This window comes from Heloderma suspectum, chromosome 7, assembly GCF_057233095.1.
Source record: "Heloderma suspectum isolate Gila_16-S chromosome 7, 16-S_ref, whole genome shotgun sequence".
Taxonomy (NCBI): Eukaryota; Metazoa; Chordata; class Lepidosauria; order Squamata; family Helodermatidae; genus Heloderma; species Heloderma suspectum.
Window position 1 is genome coordinate 62,547,557 of NC_139464.1, and position 17,640 is coordinate 62,565,196.

General features: G+C 42.2%; 1 protein-coding gene across 6 annotated transcripts in view; it reads left to right on the forward strand.

Moving 5' to 3' along the window:
• Positions 1-17,640, forward strand: part of PPP1R12A (protein phosphatase 1 regulatory subunit 12A) — a 147,594-nt gene that overhangs the window by 96,438 nt on the left and 33,516 nt on the right. For 4 of the 6 annotated variants that reach the window (XM_084810402.1, XM_084810404.1, XM_084810403.1 and 1 more), the window contains exons 6-10: positions 316-390; positions 4,168-4,256; positions 4,420-4,577; positions 10,062-10,180; positions 16,348-16,560. In XM_084810402.1, the coding sequence (XP_084666528.1) occupies positions 316-390; positions 4,168-4,256; positions 4,420-4,577; positions 10,062-10,180; positions 16,348-16,560 (654 nt within the window). Of the gene's footprint in view, positions 1-315; positions 391-4,167; positions 4,257-4,419; positions 4,578-10,061; positions 10,181-14,682; positions 14,800-16,347; positions 16,561-17,640 lie in introns of all 6 variants that reach the window. The other 2 variants (XM_084810408.1, XM_084810405.1) reach the window with 2 other exon arrangements.

Consider the following 17,640-nt stretch of genomic DNA (forward strand, 5'->3'; position numbering starts at 1 on the left):
AACTATTATTTCCCATGACATGGAAACTGGTCAGCTACAGGACCACTATAAAAGGAAGTGTTTTGATTCTTGCTGAAAGTATGATGACCTTGAAACTGACTGTATTTGGTGGCCTTTAGGAACTGTACTCCAGTTAACATTATTTAGTAATTTCAGAAGAATAAAATCGCTGAGTAGTGGGACCACTGATGATCTAAATGCCTGCAGAGTGCTTCTGCCTGTTAAATAGGATCCTTGATGGTATAATACCCTGTATGGTTTGTATGACGAGTTTAATTGCATCATAATTTGATGTGTTGCTTATTTGTCCTGCAGGGTCAGACAGCATTTGATGTAGCAGATGAAGATATTTTAGGGTATTTAGAAGAGCTACAAAAGAAACAAAATATGGTAAGCTTTTTCAATATTGCAAGAACAAAAAAAATATTGGTGGTTAACGGTGATGCTCCTTTAAACTAAGTCATACTATTAGTCCATCTAGCCCAGTATTGTCTGCTTCAACTGCAAATAGCTATCCAGGGTTTCAGGCTGAGGTTCTTTAATGAGAGATGTCAGGATTGAATACAGGATCTTTTGCATGCAAAGCATGTGTTCCACCAGTAAGCCTGCTCTTTATTTTATGCACACTTACCTTTTGGAATAAGTACTTGGTTGTTGGTGTTTTTAGCTGAACAGCGCCCCAGTAAGGGCTCCTTTCCTCCTTACCCAATACATCTCCACCACCCCTTTCATGTAAAGTAGTAACCAATGTCCTGCGCATAAGGGCTCTAATGACTTGCATAAATACAAAAAAATTAAATAAACTGTAAGGATCTCTAATATCAAAATTCAAGAGCTGGCTTACTTCAGAAGGAAAGTCCTGCAGAAGCTCTTAATTACATTATGCTTGAATGGGCACCTCTAATATGAATGTGCTCTAGTGAGTGGATATTGAGTGAGTGGAAGGTTGGATCAGGATGTGCTTGGGCACAGGAGCACCACTTTTACTCTGACTATGGACAAAGGAAGTTATGGCATGGGGACGGAGGCAGAAGAGGATTGGTAATTGGAAAAGGAGGGTTTATGGATACTTGCATATCACACCTTCTTCTCAGATACCTGGTTGCTCATCTACCACGTCTTCCTGTCTGGTGGTACCGTTGATGCCAGGTTGATTCATAATAAGGTTGAATTAATCCATGATCTGATCACAGATGAGCGGGCTGACCTGGTGTGTATTACTGAGACCTGGGTGGGTGAGCTGAATGGGGTTGATCTGACTCAGTTTGGGTATTCAGAGCAGCACCAACCTGGACTGGATGGCTGAGGTGAAGGAGTTGCTGTGGGCTATAGAAGTTTCATCTTGCTCTCCAGGAAACCTCTTCACTTTGGGACAGCTGAGGGCCCGCACCTGGTGTTGGGCCAGAGACACAGATAGGATTTCTGTTGGTGTCCTCTCCATACTGCTGCACAACAGCAATCCTGCCTGAGCTGCCTGAGGTGGTTTCAGGTGTGGTGTTGGTGACCCACCCTCCTAGACCATTGTTCTGTGGGATTTCAGTATCCATACTGGAGCTGACTTAAGCAGTCTGGTTCAGGACTTGATGGCCTTACCACACAGAATGGTGTATCCTTGATTCAGTATTTTCCCCTGAATGTGAGAGGGTTGATTTGATGGTAGTGGGTTTTAAAATAGCCCCATTGTCATGGTCAGACTGTTTCCTGGTGTAGTTTGGTCTTGTGGCATCAGTCCCCCTCTGCAGAGGTGGAGGACCTATGAAAATGGTCCACCCCCAGAGATGTATGGAATTTGGGGATTCCTGAATGCTCTGCAGGAGTCTCTGATAGCTAGAGCTGAGTATCCTGTCGAGGTCCTGGTCTCGCTATGGAATAGCGAGGTAAGGTGGGCCATTAACATGATCACTTCTAGGCGCCCTCTCTGTTGTGGAGACTAAGTGGCTCCATGGTTTTCTGCAGAGCTTCAGGTGATGAGACAGGTTGGAAGAAGGCTAGAACATTTTTGGTGTAGGACTTGCTGAGAAGCACATAATGCCTACTACATGGCAGTGAAGTCTTAGCTACCATTTCTGGACAGGGATAATTTGGCCACAGCGATCCATGCATTGGTAACCTCAGGATTGGACTACTGTAGTGTGCTTTATGTGGGGTTGCCCTTGAGATTGGTTTGGAAGCTGCAACTAGTGCAGAATGTTGTAGCTAGATTGCTCAGTAGAGCTTCCTACCATGAATGTATCACACCAGTGCTCAAAGCTCTGCACTGGCTGCCAATTAGCAACGTGAGCTGTGTTAAAATGTTATTGGTTTATAAGGCTGTAAGCAGCGCAGGACCAGATTATCTGAGAGACCATATTCTCCTGTATAGGCTGCTGCAGTCTTTATGTTCAGAGAGGGAGGCCTTGCTTACCATACCACAGCCTACTGATGCTCACTTGGTAGTGTCCTGCATATGGAATGATCTTCCCACTGAGATCAGGCAGGCTGCTGGTGTGGAGTGCTTCCTGCAAGAACTAAAAACATAGCTCTTTGCCTGGGCATTTTCCTGACCATGCCAGCTACCCTGTCATAGCCTTCCCTGGGGATTGCTCCTTGTCAGATGAAGAGTCCCCAGGGAATGACATACCCTGGTTATTTTAATGTGATATTTATTGTTTGTTACTGTTTTGCTGTTTTATTTTTTTTGTTTTATTGCATTTTTATCATGATTTTTTAAAAAATAAACTACTTCGGGTTCTTAAAATAAATGAAAAGCAGTATAGAAATACTCTGAAATGAACAAATGAATACATAAATCAATTTGCTTCTGAACAGTAAGGCTAATGGTGATTCATTGTGCACCAGCATCCCTCATGGGGACTGAAAGTGCCATTGACTACTAGCTATGGCTGAAACATGGGTTTCTGGTCTACCTAGGCTCCCATTCATGAAAATGATGAGTGCCTCTGAATGTTCTTGCAGATTTTTTTTTTTTTAATATAGAATCAGTGAATGTTCACAGGCCATGTCCTGGAAACCTTTTATGCCAATCCATATTCTCTCAAAAGCATTAATTACGTGAGGATGTTTTATATGTTCTCCATTCCTTTGCAATGTGTTTGTCTTTGTATTAATTTAATGTTGATGGCAAATATAAAACAGTAAATTGGAAATCTTGTTAAAAAGGAATTTTATGCAATGCGTTTAGCTTCCTACAATATCAAATGATCTAGGTGTTTTTATATTGGTGTTACAATTAGAAGGGTAATCAGCAGGTGTCTCTCCATTGACTATAACAGGGAAATCAACAAACACCTATATCCATTTTATTTTTTGGCAGAATTGGATGAATTTACAGACATAGTGCTCTTCAGAGGGGAATGAAACATGCTGAAAACAGACAAATGGGTGCAGGGGTGTTTTTTTAAGTTTTGGGGGGCCAAGGAGCCTTTAAAACAGGGTGGGGAAAATGTGGTCCTCCAGATGTTGTTAAACTCCAACTCCCATTAGCCCTAACCAGCATAGCCAGCAAGATCTCATGGGCCATATTTCCCATCCCTGCTTTAAAGATCGAGGTTTTTTAAAAAAGGAATGCCCTATACCCACTCTGTGATTTTGTGAGCAATTTGTTACATTTTTGGTGTGTGTGTGTGACTGTATAAGATCTTTATTTACGTGTGTTTGTGAGAAAGTTGTACTTGGTGCATCCTTCCCAAAAGCATGGTGATTGGAGAGCCCTGGTAAAGCCATTCCCTAATTAGAAGCTAGAGCTGTCAATCATAAAACTACATCTATTCCTCTCCCTCCCTCTACTGGCATTTTCCATTTAACTTCAGTTTTGTATGAGGTTAAAAAATCAAATTGGAGCTTTTGAGTCTTGTTAATTTAGAATTGTTCAAAAATGGAAACACCTTCTAATTGATCATCTTTAAAAATAATTAAGTTGAAAATTTAAAGGAACTTGTTCATTACATAGTCATGTAATATTTGGACAACTTTTCAGTAGCAAGGGTCCTAATCTTATTTATTTATTTCATTTATTTCATTTCTATACCACCAAATAGCCAAAGCTGTCGGGGCCGTTCACATCTTTGAATGTTTTGTAATGATATTCTAACTTCTGGTGATTTAAAAGATGTGTGTGTTAGTACCTGCCATCATAGAAATCTAATTGGGTCTTCTTATGTCTTAAAGCTGCATAGTGAAAAAAAGGAAAAGAAATCGCCCTTAATTGAATCTACAGCTAATATGGACAATAATCAGTCTCAAAAACCATTTAAAAAGTAAGTAGATGAGTTAAAATGGAATGTATGTGGGGAAAAATTTGAAGATGGTAAAGAGTTGAATTGGAAGGTGCTTAGGTAGGAGTGTTGTTGTTGTTTCCAGGTTGTTGCTAAAGTTAGTAATGAATTAAATATTTCTCATTTCAAAACAATGTTGTTCCAGTAAAGAGACTTTGATCATTGAGCAAGACAAGAATGCATCAAACATAGAGTCTCTAGAACAAGAAAAAGCTGATGAAGAGGAGGAAGGAAAGAAAGATGAGTCCAGTTGCTCTAGTGAAGAAGATGAGGAAGAAGACTCAGAATCTGAAGCAGAAACAGGTAATGCGGAACAAGCATTTTGCTTTACAGTTGCATTTGAATTCACCTTATTTTAATTAACTATTAGATTTAACTGTCATTTCTTCCTCATTTGCTTATACTTTGTCAGTAGATAATACTTCATAGTTGTGAATTTGTGGGCATGTGGGAAACTGTGTTTGTATTAGCAACCATTTAAATACACTAGTTGAATTAGTCAACAGCGTAACGGACTATAATAGTAAGCTGGCTTGGGGACTCCACACACAAAAGCAGTAGTGGTTATTGACCATTGACTAACAGGTGCCGGTTATTCTTTAGAGAGAGATAGTGCCGCATCTCATCAACGGTTGTTTCTCCCCGCAAATGCAGTCCATATCCTCTGGACAAATACAAAGAGCAATTGTGCTGGATGTGCCTGATCTCATCTGAACTTGGAAGCTAAGCAGGGTCAGCCCTGGTTAGTACTTGGATGGGAGACTGTGTGGGAATCAGGCTTCCTGCATTGAGCAGGGGGTTGGACTCAATGGTCTTGTAGGCCCCTTCCAACCCTATGATTCTATGGATTTTGTTAACCAAAATGGTAGCAGAGTTAGTCCCTGACAGTAATAGATCCAAAGTAGGTAAGGTGATACCTGCTGGTGAGAAAAACAAGGTGTTGTATTATTACACAGAATTGTCCGGAAGAATGAGAAAGCAGCAAATCTGAATTATAGCAAGAGTCAAATTATTTATGAGTAAAGGTGCATGTTGTTCAGTTGTGTCCGACTCTTCGTGACCCCATGGACCATAGCACGCCAGGCCTTCCTGTCCTGCGCTCTCTCCCGGAGTGTGCTCAAGTTCATATTCATTGCATCGGTGATGCTATCTAGCCATCTCATCCTCTGCCGTCCCCTTCTCCTTTTGCCTTCAATCCTTCCCAGCATCAGGGTCTTTTCCAGTGACTTTTCTCTTTGCATTAGGTGGCCAAAATATTTGAGCTTCAGTATCTGTCCTTCCAATGAGCACTCAGGGTTGATTTCCTTTAGGATGGACTGATTTGACCTCCTTGCAGTCCAGGGGACTTGTAAGAGTCTTCTCCAGCACCACAGTTCGAAAGCATCAATTCTTCGGCGCTCAGCCTTCCTTATAGTCCAGCTCTCACAGCCATACGTTACTACTGGGCAAACCATAGCTTTGATTAGACGGACCTTTGTCAGCAAGGTGATGTCTCTGCTTCTTACTATGCTGTCTAGGTTTGCCATAGCTTTCCTCCCAAGGAGCAAGCGTCTTTTAATTTCATGGCTACAGTCACCGTCTGTGGTGATCTTGGAGCCCAAGCAAGTAAAATCTGTCACTGCTTCCATTTTTCCCCTTCTATATGCCAGGAAGTGATGGGGCCAGATGCCATGATCTTTGTTTTTTGAATGTTGAGTTTCAAACCAGCTTTTGCACTCTCCTCTTTCACCCTCAACAAGAGGCTCTTCAGATCCTCTTCGCTTTCTGCCATTAGGGTGGTATCGTTTGCATATTGAAGGTTGTTGATAATTCTCCCGGCAATCTTAATTCCGACCTGTGATTCATCCAACCCAGCGTTTCTCATGATGTACTCTGCATATAAGTTAAATAAGCAGGGTGACAATATGCAGCCTTGTCGTACTCCTTTCCCAATTTTGAACCAATCAGTTGTTCCATGTCTGGTTCTTACTGTTGCTTCTTGACCCTTGTACAGGTTTCTCAGGAGACAGGTAAGGTGGACTGGTACTCCCATCACTTTAAGAATTTGCCACAGTTTGTTGTGATCCACACAATCAAAGGCTTTAGCGTAGTCAAAGGTGCATACATTATCCTAAACAGGCTTTTTTGGTGGCAGGTTGCATCAGGTTTGGAGAAATATGTTGCCAAAGTTTGCTTAGAATTGCAACCATAATCACTTAAGGGCAAAGGTAGTGTGAAGGGTAAATTAATAGTGAGCTGTGGTGGTGTGGCTGAGAAGCTCTTCTTGCTAGCAGTACTGAGCAAGTTGATGGGGGACAGTGAAAGTGTGCTTGGAAGTGCCCTCTAGTTTCTGCCAGCTAAAGTCGTCAGTGGAAAAGAGTTAGCTCCCTTCTTTTGGAGGTTAATACAACTGGAGAGGATTACTTGTTTTCTTTCGTTAGGAGGACAGAATTATCATGTTCATGAATGCAGAAAATGCAGGACATAGCATCTTAAAAGGAACTGTACACAAACCATATGCATTAAACTCACTAGAAGATGTACATAATACATTCATACATGGTGCATCTATTAGAATCCATATATAATACATCTGTATGTGTGAATCAGCTCTAAAAGCCTTCATATTCTTCACTGCACTACAACAGTGCAATTACAACCTTGCAGACTTCTAGAAACCTCTCTCTTCCTTCCCTCTCTCCCATAGTCTTACAGACTTAAGGTTAATTTTAAAATAATGAATCAGAAGGATCTACCCTTATCTCACATAATAGCATACTCTACGCTTGGAGGGTCACATTTTAATATCTCTACATGTCTTCCATTAGCAGCTTAAAGTTTCAGACTCCTCACTCCAGCATTTCTTATTTGACTCTCATTACTGTGTTTTCTTTGTTGCTACTATGCAGTCTTGTGCCAGGAAAATATGACTGTGACACAAGAATTAATTTATGTAAACTTGGAGGTTTTTAAATATCAACAAGGCTTTCATCATACTTTATTTGGCATGCTAGAGAACTTAGGCTTTTCCCTGGAGCTGAATCTCTGTGTTCCAAATTTGTACTTCCCCCTTTTTTCCCATTATTCATTTTAAGGTGGATTTACAATTAAATGTTTTGGTACTTGAAAGATTCTAGCTGAATTAGATCCCTGTTTTGATGTATCTTTTGTGTTGTATGCATTTACATTTCAAATTTAAAGGTTTGAGAAATGTTGGGCTTCTAAAAGAGCTTACATTTCTTCTCTTTATACACGTGAAGTAATGCTAAGAACTAAAACAAATCACTGTTCAGTTCCTTTGTCGGTGCCGTTATAAAAACTAAAAATATTTGTAATAAAATTAGTATGGAGAACAGAGAGGGATTTCCCTGCCCTGATCCAATGTGTGTGAAGTAGCGCACATGTGTTGATGTGTGCAGATGGCAGGCTAGATTGTGTCTATAATACTTAAAATTATTACAACTATAGCATCTCACCTATATTTACCTACCTGGACCCTAAGAGCATCATCGGAAGCCTTCCCCTGCGTGCTTCTGCGAAATAAGGCAGGGCAGTTCTCTACAAGATGGGCCTTTTCAGTGTTGGTGCTCCATCTGTGGAATGCCCTTCCCAGAGAGGCTCACCTGGCATCTATATTATGGTCTCTTTGGAGCCAGGTGAAGATCTTTTTTATTTTCCCAAGCATTTTAGGAACTGTTTTTGTGCTTTTAGATCTTTTCACTGTTTTACTCTTGCTGCTGGCTTTATTTTTGGCTTTATTATGTGTTTCAGTGACCTGATTCATATGACACACCAGGCTCACTGTGGGTTATACAATCCATGATGAGCTGCAGTGTGTGCAGCCGCCATTATGAACATGCAATCCCCAATGGGGTTGCAGAGTGTCATCTGAACCTGGACACCGTGGGTTATTTGAGGGTTAAACAACCCATGTTTAATCCTTAGTTAGTAGTAGGGTTATTTGAGGGTTGTTTAACTGTCAAATAACCCATGGTGGCCGGGTTCAGATGACATGCCGCAACCCCATGAAGGTTTGCATATTCATAATGGCGGTTGCACATGCCCAGCATGCATTGCAGCTCGTGTATTAAGTAAGCCATGGTGAATCTAGTGTATTGTGAGAACCAGCTGGTATTTATCCCTATTGCTGGTTTTATCTTAGTTTTATCATGTGCTGTTTCATCATCATTGTTTTATTATCTTGTATTTTTTAAATTTTATCTGTACACTGCCTAGAGAACTTAGATTATTAGGCAGTCTGAAAATAAAATAAATATTTTTTTTCATTGCTGCATCTTTAATATGGTAGCCCCTTAAATGATGCTAATGAAAGTATTGCTGGGTTCAGACATAATGGGAAATCATGGTTCCTCACTCTGAGAACAAGTCATGGGGAGTCTTGGGCTCTTGTGCACCCCCTCTTGTTTTGTCCCTGCAAGGAGGAGATTGAAAGTTTCTGCTTTCAGTGTTAAACTAACCACAGCTCACTGTCACATCTGAACTTGGAGAACTGTGTAGATAGCACATGACACTTTCAGACTGCATGCTTTCTTCAGTTGAACTTTTATTTTATATTTTTGGTGATCTTCTTAGCGCTGTGTGCAAAGTATGATTCATGCCTTCACAAACTAAGTCTTTCAGCTGGCTAAAATTTTTAAGAATCTTTTTATTGCTAGCAGTGTTCAACACTTTCGTGTCAACCCATTACATCAAGGATAGGGAACTTGTAAGTTGAGGCCGGCATTCCCTTGTGTAAAAGTGTCAGGGGCTGCATACTGGTGGTAGATGTGGCTGGAGCTGGTTGTAGGCAGGGCTTGTAGCCAGCAGTGGGCAAGGACAAATCCAAAAGTAGGAAGGGACATCCCTTTTCTGTCCCTCCTACTCTCTTTTCTTTCTCCCCCCCCCTCTGAAATATACCCTCATTCACACACATCCATCCACAACCTCATCAGGATTGTGGGGGGATCTCTACCTCCCTCAGTGTGGCTCAGCTGATTATAAGGGGAGCAGCTGAGCACTGGTGAAGAGGGAGCTGCAGAGTCACGCCGCAGGACTCCGTAGCTACCCCCTTACCTGCTGATCCAAGTGTTCTCTGACTGTCAGCTAAGCAGAGCCAGGAGGGGAGATTACAGGGGAGGAGAGTCATAAACTTTCCCTGTTCCCCATAGGTTACAGCTGAGCAGTACAAAGAGAAAAAGAGGGATAGGGCTGAGGAGAGGGGGTAGGGCCTGGGAAGAGAGGCTGGCTGGCTGGTGAGGCCCCGCAGGCTGCCAGAAGCCCATCCCTTGTTCTTTTAAGTCCATTAGGATATGCTATTATCATGTTCTCACAACTTTGTCTGCAACCATAATAACTAGAAACTTAAAATAACATTGGAGCTGAGGATCTGGGTATTCAAGTAAGTGCCTTTTGATACTTTTTTATGGAATTCCTTCTTAAAATAGAACACCATTTCCTAAAATGTTGTGCTGTACATTAAATGTACATAGATCCACACCTGTACCCTATTCTGTAATGCATACTACTAGTGCTCTATAAATATGCTGTCATATAGTATGGAATAGAATCTTTATTTGCTTGCTGCATCTTCTAGGCATAATTTAAATGCAATAAAACACTCTGAAAATATAGCAGGGATGTGGTACTGGGCGCTTACTTCACAATTGAACAAACACACCTTTTGGGTGCTTTATGATACAATCTGTGCCTGTAAATCCTATTGTGTAAAATGGGCCTCTCTGTAATCTAGAAAGTGTTAGCTGACTTTTAGTTGTGAATTCCTTTAAACTCTAAATGTTTCATTTACAGAAAAGAACAAGTCTGCAGCAAATAATTCAAATACCACCAATGTGCAAACTGCCCCCATAGCTGTGACAACACCATCAGTTACTACTGGTCAAGTGACACCTACATCCCCTATTAAGAAGGTAAAGCAGAGTTTGATTCAGTTTTTAGTAGTTAAATGCATGCGTGTTAATTGTACATACTTTGTAATATATTAAAAACAATGCCTTGATTAGTCAAGGTAAATTTTGTGCCTGAAATTATTTTAGAATCTTTTGAATTCTTTTTGAACTGGTTAAATGATTCTATAGTGCATTTGTAGAAGGCCTTGAATTCTCTTGAGAGGGAAGTTGCTCTGATCAGAGTTTTGGTTGTAATATGCCAAATATTATTGGGTCAGCCAGCATTTCAGTCTGGAACATATGGATTTAAGTCTTTTAGAGAGCAATCCTATGCCCCCTAGACAGCATCTGGGACAGCATAGGAGTGTTCAGTTTCTGGGATCCAAGGTCAGAAATAGGGCTGGGATCCCAGACCCCCCCCCCCCCAGTCATTGTGGTTCTGGCTATGTCTCCAGAGCACAGAGATGTGAAGAGAGAACAGGGAGGGGAGGAGACTGGGAAAGCAGTGTTACCCAGCTTCCTATGCTTGCCCTAGCCTCCTTCCCTCCTGCTCAGAAGTGCCGTGGTTAGATGGGTGAAATCGCCCATCTAGCAAAAATGCAGGGCAGCCAGAGCATGGAGGCAAGGATCGCCTCTGTGCTGCAGCTGCCCTGCATTGGATACTCAACAGCCTCCGACTTTGGCTGCTGACTATCTCCATGGGATTGCGCCCTTACTGTGTCAAGTCACTATTTCAGTCTGGTTTCCCATCTGTAAAATAAGAATACAGTGTATGTATTCTAAAATAGAACCAAGATGTAAGAATGTGCAGATGCCAGGTTGAAACGTGTTGTTTTGGGGTGTCTGAGGATGAACTCTGTGCGAAACGTGTTGGTCTTAGGAACAACATTTTGTTGTGCACCTGAAAGTTTCCTCCCTTCCTTTTCCTGTGATTGGTGCCTTCTCATTTTTCTTTCCTGTGTTCTAAATGTGGCTGTTAAGAAAACTGATGTCTTTGTTTTCAGTTGTACAAAATAATGTTGCATCTATTAGGCTTAGTAGGGAAAATGTTTAATAGCAAGCATACTGTTCATGTAGGATAATCAGAATTGGTCACTCTTTTCCAAATAACATAAGGTAGAAATTTACTGAAGAACAAGCAAATTCAGATACAATCTTGTGGCTGCTAGACAGCGGCTAGATGGCCATAGGATTGGTCGGTTTCTGGGAACCGGCCTTGGAGCTCATGCTCCGAGATCGGTTCCCAGAGAATCATCCCCCCACCACCTCATAGGCAGCATGGATCGTTCCTGGGCTCTTTGCTCGTAAGAGCAGCATGGAGTGGGGCAAAAGGGGGTATTCCCAGTGGCGGGGAGTGCAGAAGTGCCGGTATGATGCTTCCACCCTGCACTCCGATGACCTGTGGTTAGACAGCTGAAATCGGCCGTCTAGTCATGAATGCACAACGGCTGGAGCATGGAGCAGAGGATCCCCTCCATGCTTCTCCCACCCTGCATTGGATAGGCAGTCACCTCTGAGTTTGGAGGTGGCCACCTCTCCACATAGGATTTCTCCCTCCATCACTTAGTTCCTAATGTGTACTAAGGCAGAGAGTTATCATGTCAATGTTGCAGCACTGCTCACTTTGTTTAATTTGACAAACTGCCAGTAAGTACCAGTACTTGTTATGCCATCCTGACAGAAGTATTCTATTATTTTGGTAGTAGTATGTAATGTTTGTGGGCATTTAAATGGCATTTTAAATTTTTGGAGCCCTTTACAATTTCTGTTGTGCATTGCCCACAGTTTTCACTACTCATTAATGGTCGCTAGGGAAATGACTATTTCACTAGAAAACATAGTTAGTTTGTAGTTGTCCTTTATCCAAACCCTGCAGTACTTCTCTCCTAAACGTATCCTTCAGAACAAATACTAGAAGCTGATATAAATTAATGCCCAAAATACCAAAATGTATTGTTGGGAAACTGCAAATATGGATTTGAGCTTTTTTTTTTTTTTTAAATTCATGAAATGAATGTCTATATAAACTATCTTGGTCATTGCCTTAATACAGAGAGATGGTAAACCCAATCTCTAAAATGGTATCTTCCAAAAGAGCCTTGTAATCTGACACTTGCCTGCTTGCCTTTGTCAAGGAAAGTTTGCAGCCAGGCACATCCCTTCAGCTGCAAGGATAGATCTGTGTGTGCAGCCATCATACGCATAGTACCCTCCTTTGTTATTAATGGAAGTATTCTTAAGATGTAATGTAGAGCTGACATTCTGCTGCTTCTGAGACTAGAAAAGGAAGATGAGTACTCTGTGAACACCCTTTATAACATAAAGGAGTGTTTGAGCTGGTTCGCATGACGTATCAGCCCACTGTGTCTTAATTTACCCTTGGGGACTGTTGCATTGTGCTGGGTGCCCACAGGTGCCATTTTTGCATGGTGCCCACAGGTGTCCAGCTTGTCATGGCTTGTTGTGTTGTGAAAACCCAAGCAGCAGGGGTTGTTTGAGGGTTGTCTAACCTTCAAACAACCCCTGCTGCTTGGATTCACATGAAATGGCAAGCCGAGGGCCCACAGGCACCATGCAAAAATGGTGCTCACAGGCGTCTGCTATGATGTGACAGCCCCTGCTGGTAAATTATGCCATGGTAGGCTGTCATGTCATACAAGCCAGGTCTCTGTTTCTCTTTCCCCAGAGTGAGCCATACAGTTGGTTGTTGGCAGCAATCGGTGGGTGGGGGAGCAGTGATGATTGGGGGGATGTGGTGACAGGGGGCAGGATGTTTTTTTCACCCACCTCAGATAGGCAGAGAGTTTGTGCCACCACTGTATGAGCCCATTGAAGGGAAGGGAAGTAACATCTAGCCTCGGCTTGATCTGTTTTCTCACTCCCTTTTATTTCAGTTTCATTATTCCTTATTTGTGTTTTAGTCCATCAGCATTAGGGGGGAAACATTTTCAATTCTAACATTTCTCAGACACACACACACACACACACACACACACACACACGGGTGGGGGGGGGGAGAGAGAGAATGAGAATCTAGGTCCACTGTTTACCCCAGCCTTGTTTTTAGTCTGGGTTCTCTGCTTGCTCTTATTGATTAGCGTAACTGAACTAACATTCTCCTACATAGTGGCTCTGCTTCTTTTTGAATTTGAGCTAATCTGTCACAAACAATAGTAAAACTTTAAAGCAGGGGTCCCCAACACAGCACCCATGGGGACCTACAGCAGCACCCCTGAAACTCTCCAGTTACTGACCCCTTCAAACATTTATTTTTAATAAAATCTTGAAAAACATTAGGGCGCCAGGTTTTCCATCCTATTCTTGAACCTGCTGCTGATCAGCTGTTTGATGGGCAGGAAGAAAAGGAAAGAGTTGCTTCCTGGGCCTGCCCAGTCTTCTGCCCACACAGACCTTTCCCCTTTGCTCTGTCCCCTCTCCCAGCCTCTAGCCTCGCTATTTCTCTCTTTTTCCCATCTTTAGCTGCCTTCTTTCTCTCCCTTCCTAGCCTCTAGCCTTTGTTCTTTCTCCCCCTGTTTACCTCACTGTTTTCTCCCGCCTCCTAGCCTCTAGCTTTGCTCTCCCTCCCCAGCCCCTTCTTTCATTCTTCACACAAACACACACACACACACACACACACACACACACAGAGCACCTTCCCAAGTGTAAAGCCTCATTAGCAGATCATTCTCTTATTGGCATGAGAGTGAATATAAATGTGATTTATGACAGAGGTTATTGCCATTTGCAGAAAACTATTATTTAGTCTTGAGGACCTAGCCACAACTTTTTTTAGAAGCCTCAAAGGAAATCACATAGGAACATGTGAACACAGTTGTGAGATGCGCAGCTGATTCTGCCTCTTGTCTTACAAAGTACCCATTTGGAGAGAGGTAACAAGATAGGCAGACTCTGAACAGAGTGGTGTCATCCTATTAAAACACAAGTACTAATGTTCATGTTTGTTAAACTACAAGCTATGAGTCAGGCTGTGGCCTCCCATTGTTTCCATATTCAGTTTAGGCAATGGTCCATGCTCCTGTAGACTTGGTAAACTCAGGTTCTGATGCCTGACATATGTGTGAAAGAGAAACTGAGTGCCAATCTGTCAGACTCTTCCCCCCACCTTTTCTTTCTGCTTTCCCATTCCTCCACATGCTCTTTTTCCCTCCTGTGTCTCCCCCCCTCCTTTGTTTCCTGCCTCCTGTGTGTGGCTGTGTTGCCCCGTGGGGGGTGGGAGAGAGAGCTGAGCTGAACTTCCTGCTCCTTCTCCCAAAGACATGACCCTCACCCCACCCCACCCCACCCAGATAACACTCCTCTAAATGTTCAGATCTCCACTTATATATGTTTATAATTCTGTGAATATTTGCTTTTTGTGGAATAAACATAAGACTGAAACAGAGCCTGTTGCTTTTACTATGAAAAGTAAATAGGGATTCAAATATGTAGACCCCCCCCCCCGACCACCACATTTCTTTAAATCTTTATATTTCTTTTATATGTCTTGTCCCAATTGGCTTTAGTATGACTTTCTTCCTACTATCATGCCTGTGGCGGACTCTGTAGATCCTGCATCATGGAGGCAGGGCTTACGTAAAACTGGCATTGTTCTTGTGCCCAGTAAAGGTGAAAAGTCTCTGGTGAGGGCTTTGTGTGCATTTTTCCAGGTTGCTAAATAACAAGTGTTAATTCCAGAGTTGACACTACAATTGCATGATTTTAAACAGTGTGTCGTCTTTGCATCCCATTAGTGTGTAGTTTATAGTGCAACATTTAAAGCTAACCTTTGAGAAGTTGGGTTTTTTTTTTACCAGTTTTTTTTTAATGAGATTGTTAACTTGCTCAGGAAATCGTGTGAGATTTTACTTCCTACTCCGCAGTCATGCAAAGTATATGTACAGGAAATTAATTTTAAAATATCTCATGAAGCATGGAATTAAAAATGCTGAGAGTCAGAATGTGTCTTACGTATAGTCCCACATTCTGCTGTGAGCAAGCACAATGTGGAAATTCTTGCGCTTTGACAGTGATTGCTTGCGCCCATCCTCTTGGCAGCCTTGTTTGCCCCTCTATGTGCATGACCTGAGGTTGGATGAATGTCTTTGCCATGAAGTGCAACAGCAAGCTTTGTGCTACCTCAGATGCCTTGACAGTATACTACAGTATTACCCCATAATTTTGGTCCAAAGAAAACCACAGCTATCTGGGTTGGGTTATCCATATATTTTATTTCTAGTAACTTTTTCATTGCCTATGATCTGCTGGGGAGAAACACTGCCCTTTCTGTGTTCAGTCTGGAGGTAGAGTGTGTATACTTTTAAGTATACCTTTGTAGGGATAATATCCATTCCATTAATAGAAACACTGTTTCATGTTTTCCCCTTTGGGGAAGGCTGTAGCAAGGGCATTGGCATGGTTTAACAGGGATTTGTTAAGGAAGCTTGCCAGAATTGAGATTCTTGGGTCAGAGTATAACTCTGAAAAAGAGCATTAGCCACTGCTGAACAGGCCATATGGCAGCTAAGCAGGAAAACTGGAGGTGACTTATTGCAGTAGCTGTGTGAATTTTCAAGTGATCTGTGTGGAAGCAAAATTCATGTAGCTTTGAAACATGCTTCACAAGCGATGAGCAAGCTGTGCTGGCTCTGAAGTTAAATCAAGTAAGAAGAGGTCACATCTGATGACTGGCAGTGAAAACACCAAAGGTGGCTTTATATCTGGGGCGACAGAAGGGATGGCACAGTGCAAAGACCCATTGCTGTTTGAATCTAGAGTTCATGATGGATAAATCAATATTAGACAAAGTAGTTTACAAGCCTTTCATATGTGGGACTTCACAAAGACCACGAAGGAGAAAACAGGGTTGCTTATCTGTAACTGCTGTTCTCCAAGTGTCCTCTGTGCAGTTGCACATCCTGCCCTCCTGCCCTAACACATACATTCACCATGTCCTAATAATTATTTGATTTGCCACCAGTGGTGGTCATAAGGGAACTGAGCAGGAAGACAGTTGTTCTGGTCCCCTGGTTTATGCGTACATCTCGTTGAGAAGGGCATAGGCATACTCCATGTCCTGTCGAGGTTCTAGAATTTCTCGTATTGTGGCCTGTGCATGTGCACTCCCAAATGACTGCACAGAGGACACTTGGAGAACAAGACTTACAGAAAAGCAACCATATGTTTTACAGTTCCCTACTTCAACTAAGGTTTCTCCCAAAGAAGAAGAGAGAAAAGATGAGTCTCCTGCTTCTTGGAGATTAGGTCTTCGAAAGACTGGCAGTTATGGGGCACTGGCAGAGATTACAGCTAGCAAAGAAACTCAGAAAGAAAAGGATTCAACAGGAGTTATGCGTTCAGCTTCAAGCCCTAGATTGTCCTCTTCATTAGACAACAAAGACAAGGTAACCTTTTTTTTTTTTCAAAACACACAACATAATTAACCAATGGCTCATGGTGGGTTCAGAACAGGGCTGTGTGCATTTTTTAAAAAAGAAAGACCAGAGTCTGAAGATGCAGAACTCCTTAACAAATTCTCGGTTCCACAGATCATGGAATAAAATCTCTATACATGAAAGCTGTGAAAGATGAAAATATGTGCCTAATGCCTGGTGAGGTCTCAGAGGCCCAAGTGGTTGGTAGATAGAGCATTGTGAGAGGTTTCCAGAAGTCAAGGCTTCAGTGCTCTCCATGTGTGTATTTCTATCTAGTGCCTTGAGACAGTTTCTTGGGGAAAGACTGCTTTCAAGAATGGTTCAGTATTTTTTCCATTCTTCAAATAGGAGAATCTTACCTGTCTGGTTGCTAGATATACAAGCCTTTTGCTACTTTCTTGCATAGTAGTAAAGCAGTGTCTTTCACTTTCAATAAACTTCAGTGATGGGGAAGATACAGCACATGCTTATTTCCCTAACACCTTGCGTAGGAAGCATAATTCTGTATGATTACCAGGCATGTTCATCAGTCTCTGTAATTTAGTTCAGGTTTGGTAACTAATTATTTGTTTTCTCGAATACCAGCATTGTTGTTTGCATTTCTTTGCAGTGAAATCTGCAGAGCATCGGCGACGAACAGACTTCAAAAGCTTTATCCCTGGATGATGCTATTTTTAAACATTAACTAGAAAGTCTAAAATGGGTGCTATTGCATTCATGTCCTGCCTGTGGGCTTCCCATAAACATCTGGCTATTGTGGGAACAGAATGCTGGACTAGGTGGAGCTGTGGTCTGATCCAGGATGACTCTCGTTATGTGTGGGCAACCTGCGGTCCTAGGGACACAGACTAATTTCATGCATCCTTCAGCCTGATTTTAAAAACCCTCTGCAAACTATCAGTTCAGATCTTTGGCAACAAGAATCTGATCCTTTTCTGGCAGCCTGGTTGACAGAGAGGAAGAGGAGAAAGCAAAGGTGTGGCAGAAAGAGAGAAAGGGTGTCCTTGCCCACTTTTGACTCTGGCCCCACCTACTGCCAGCATGCACCCC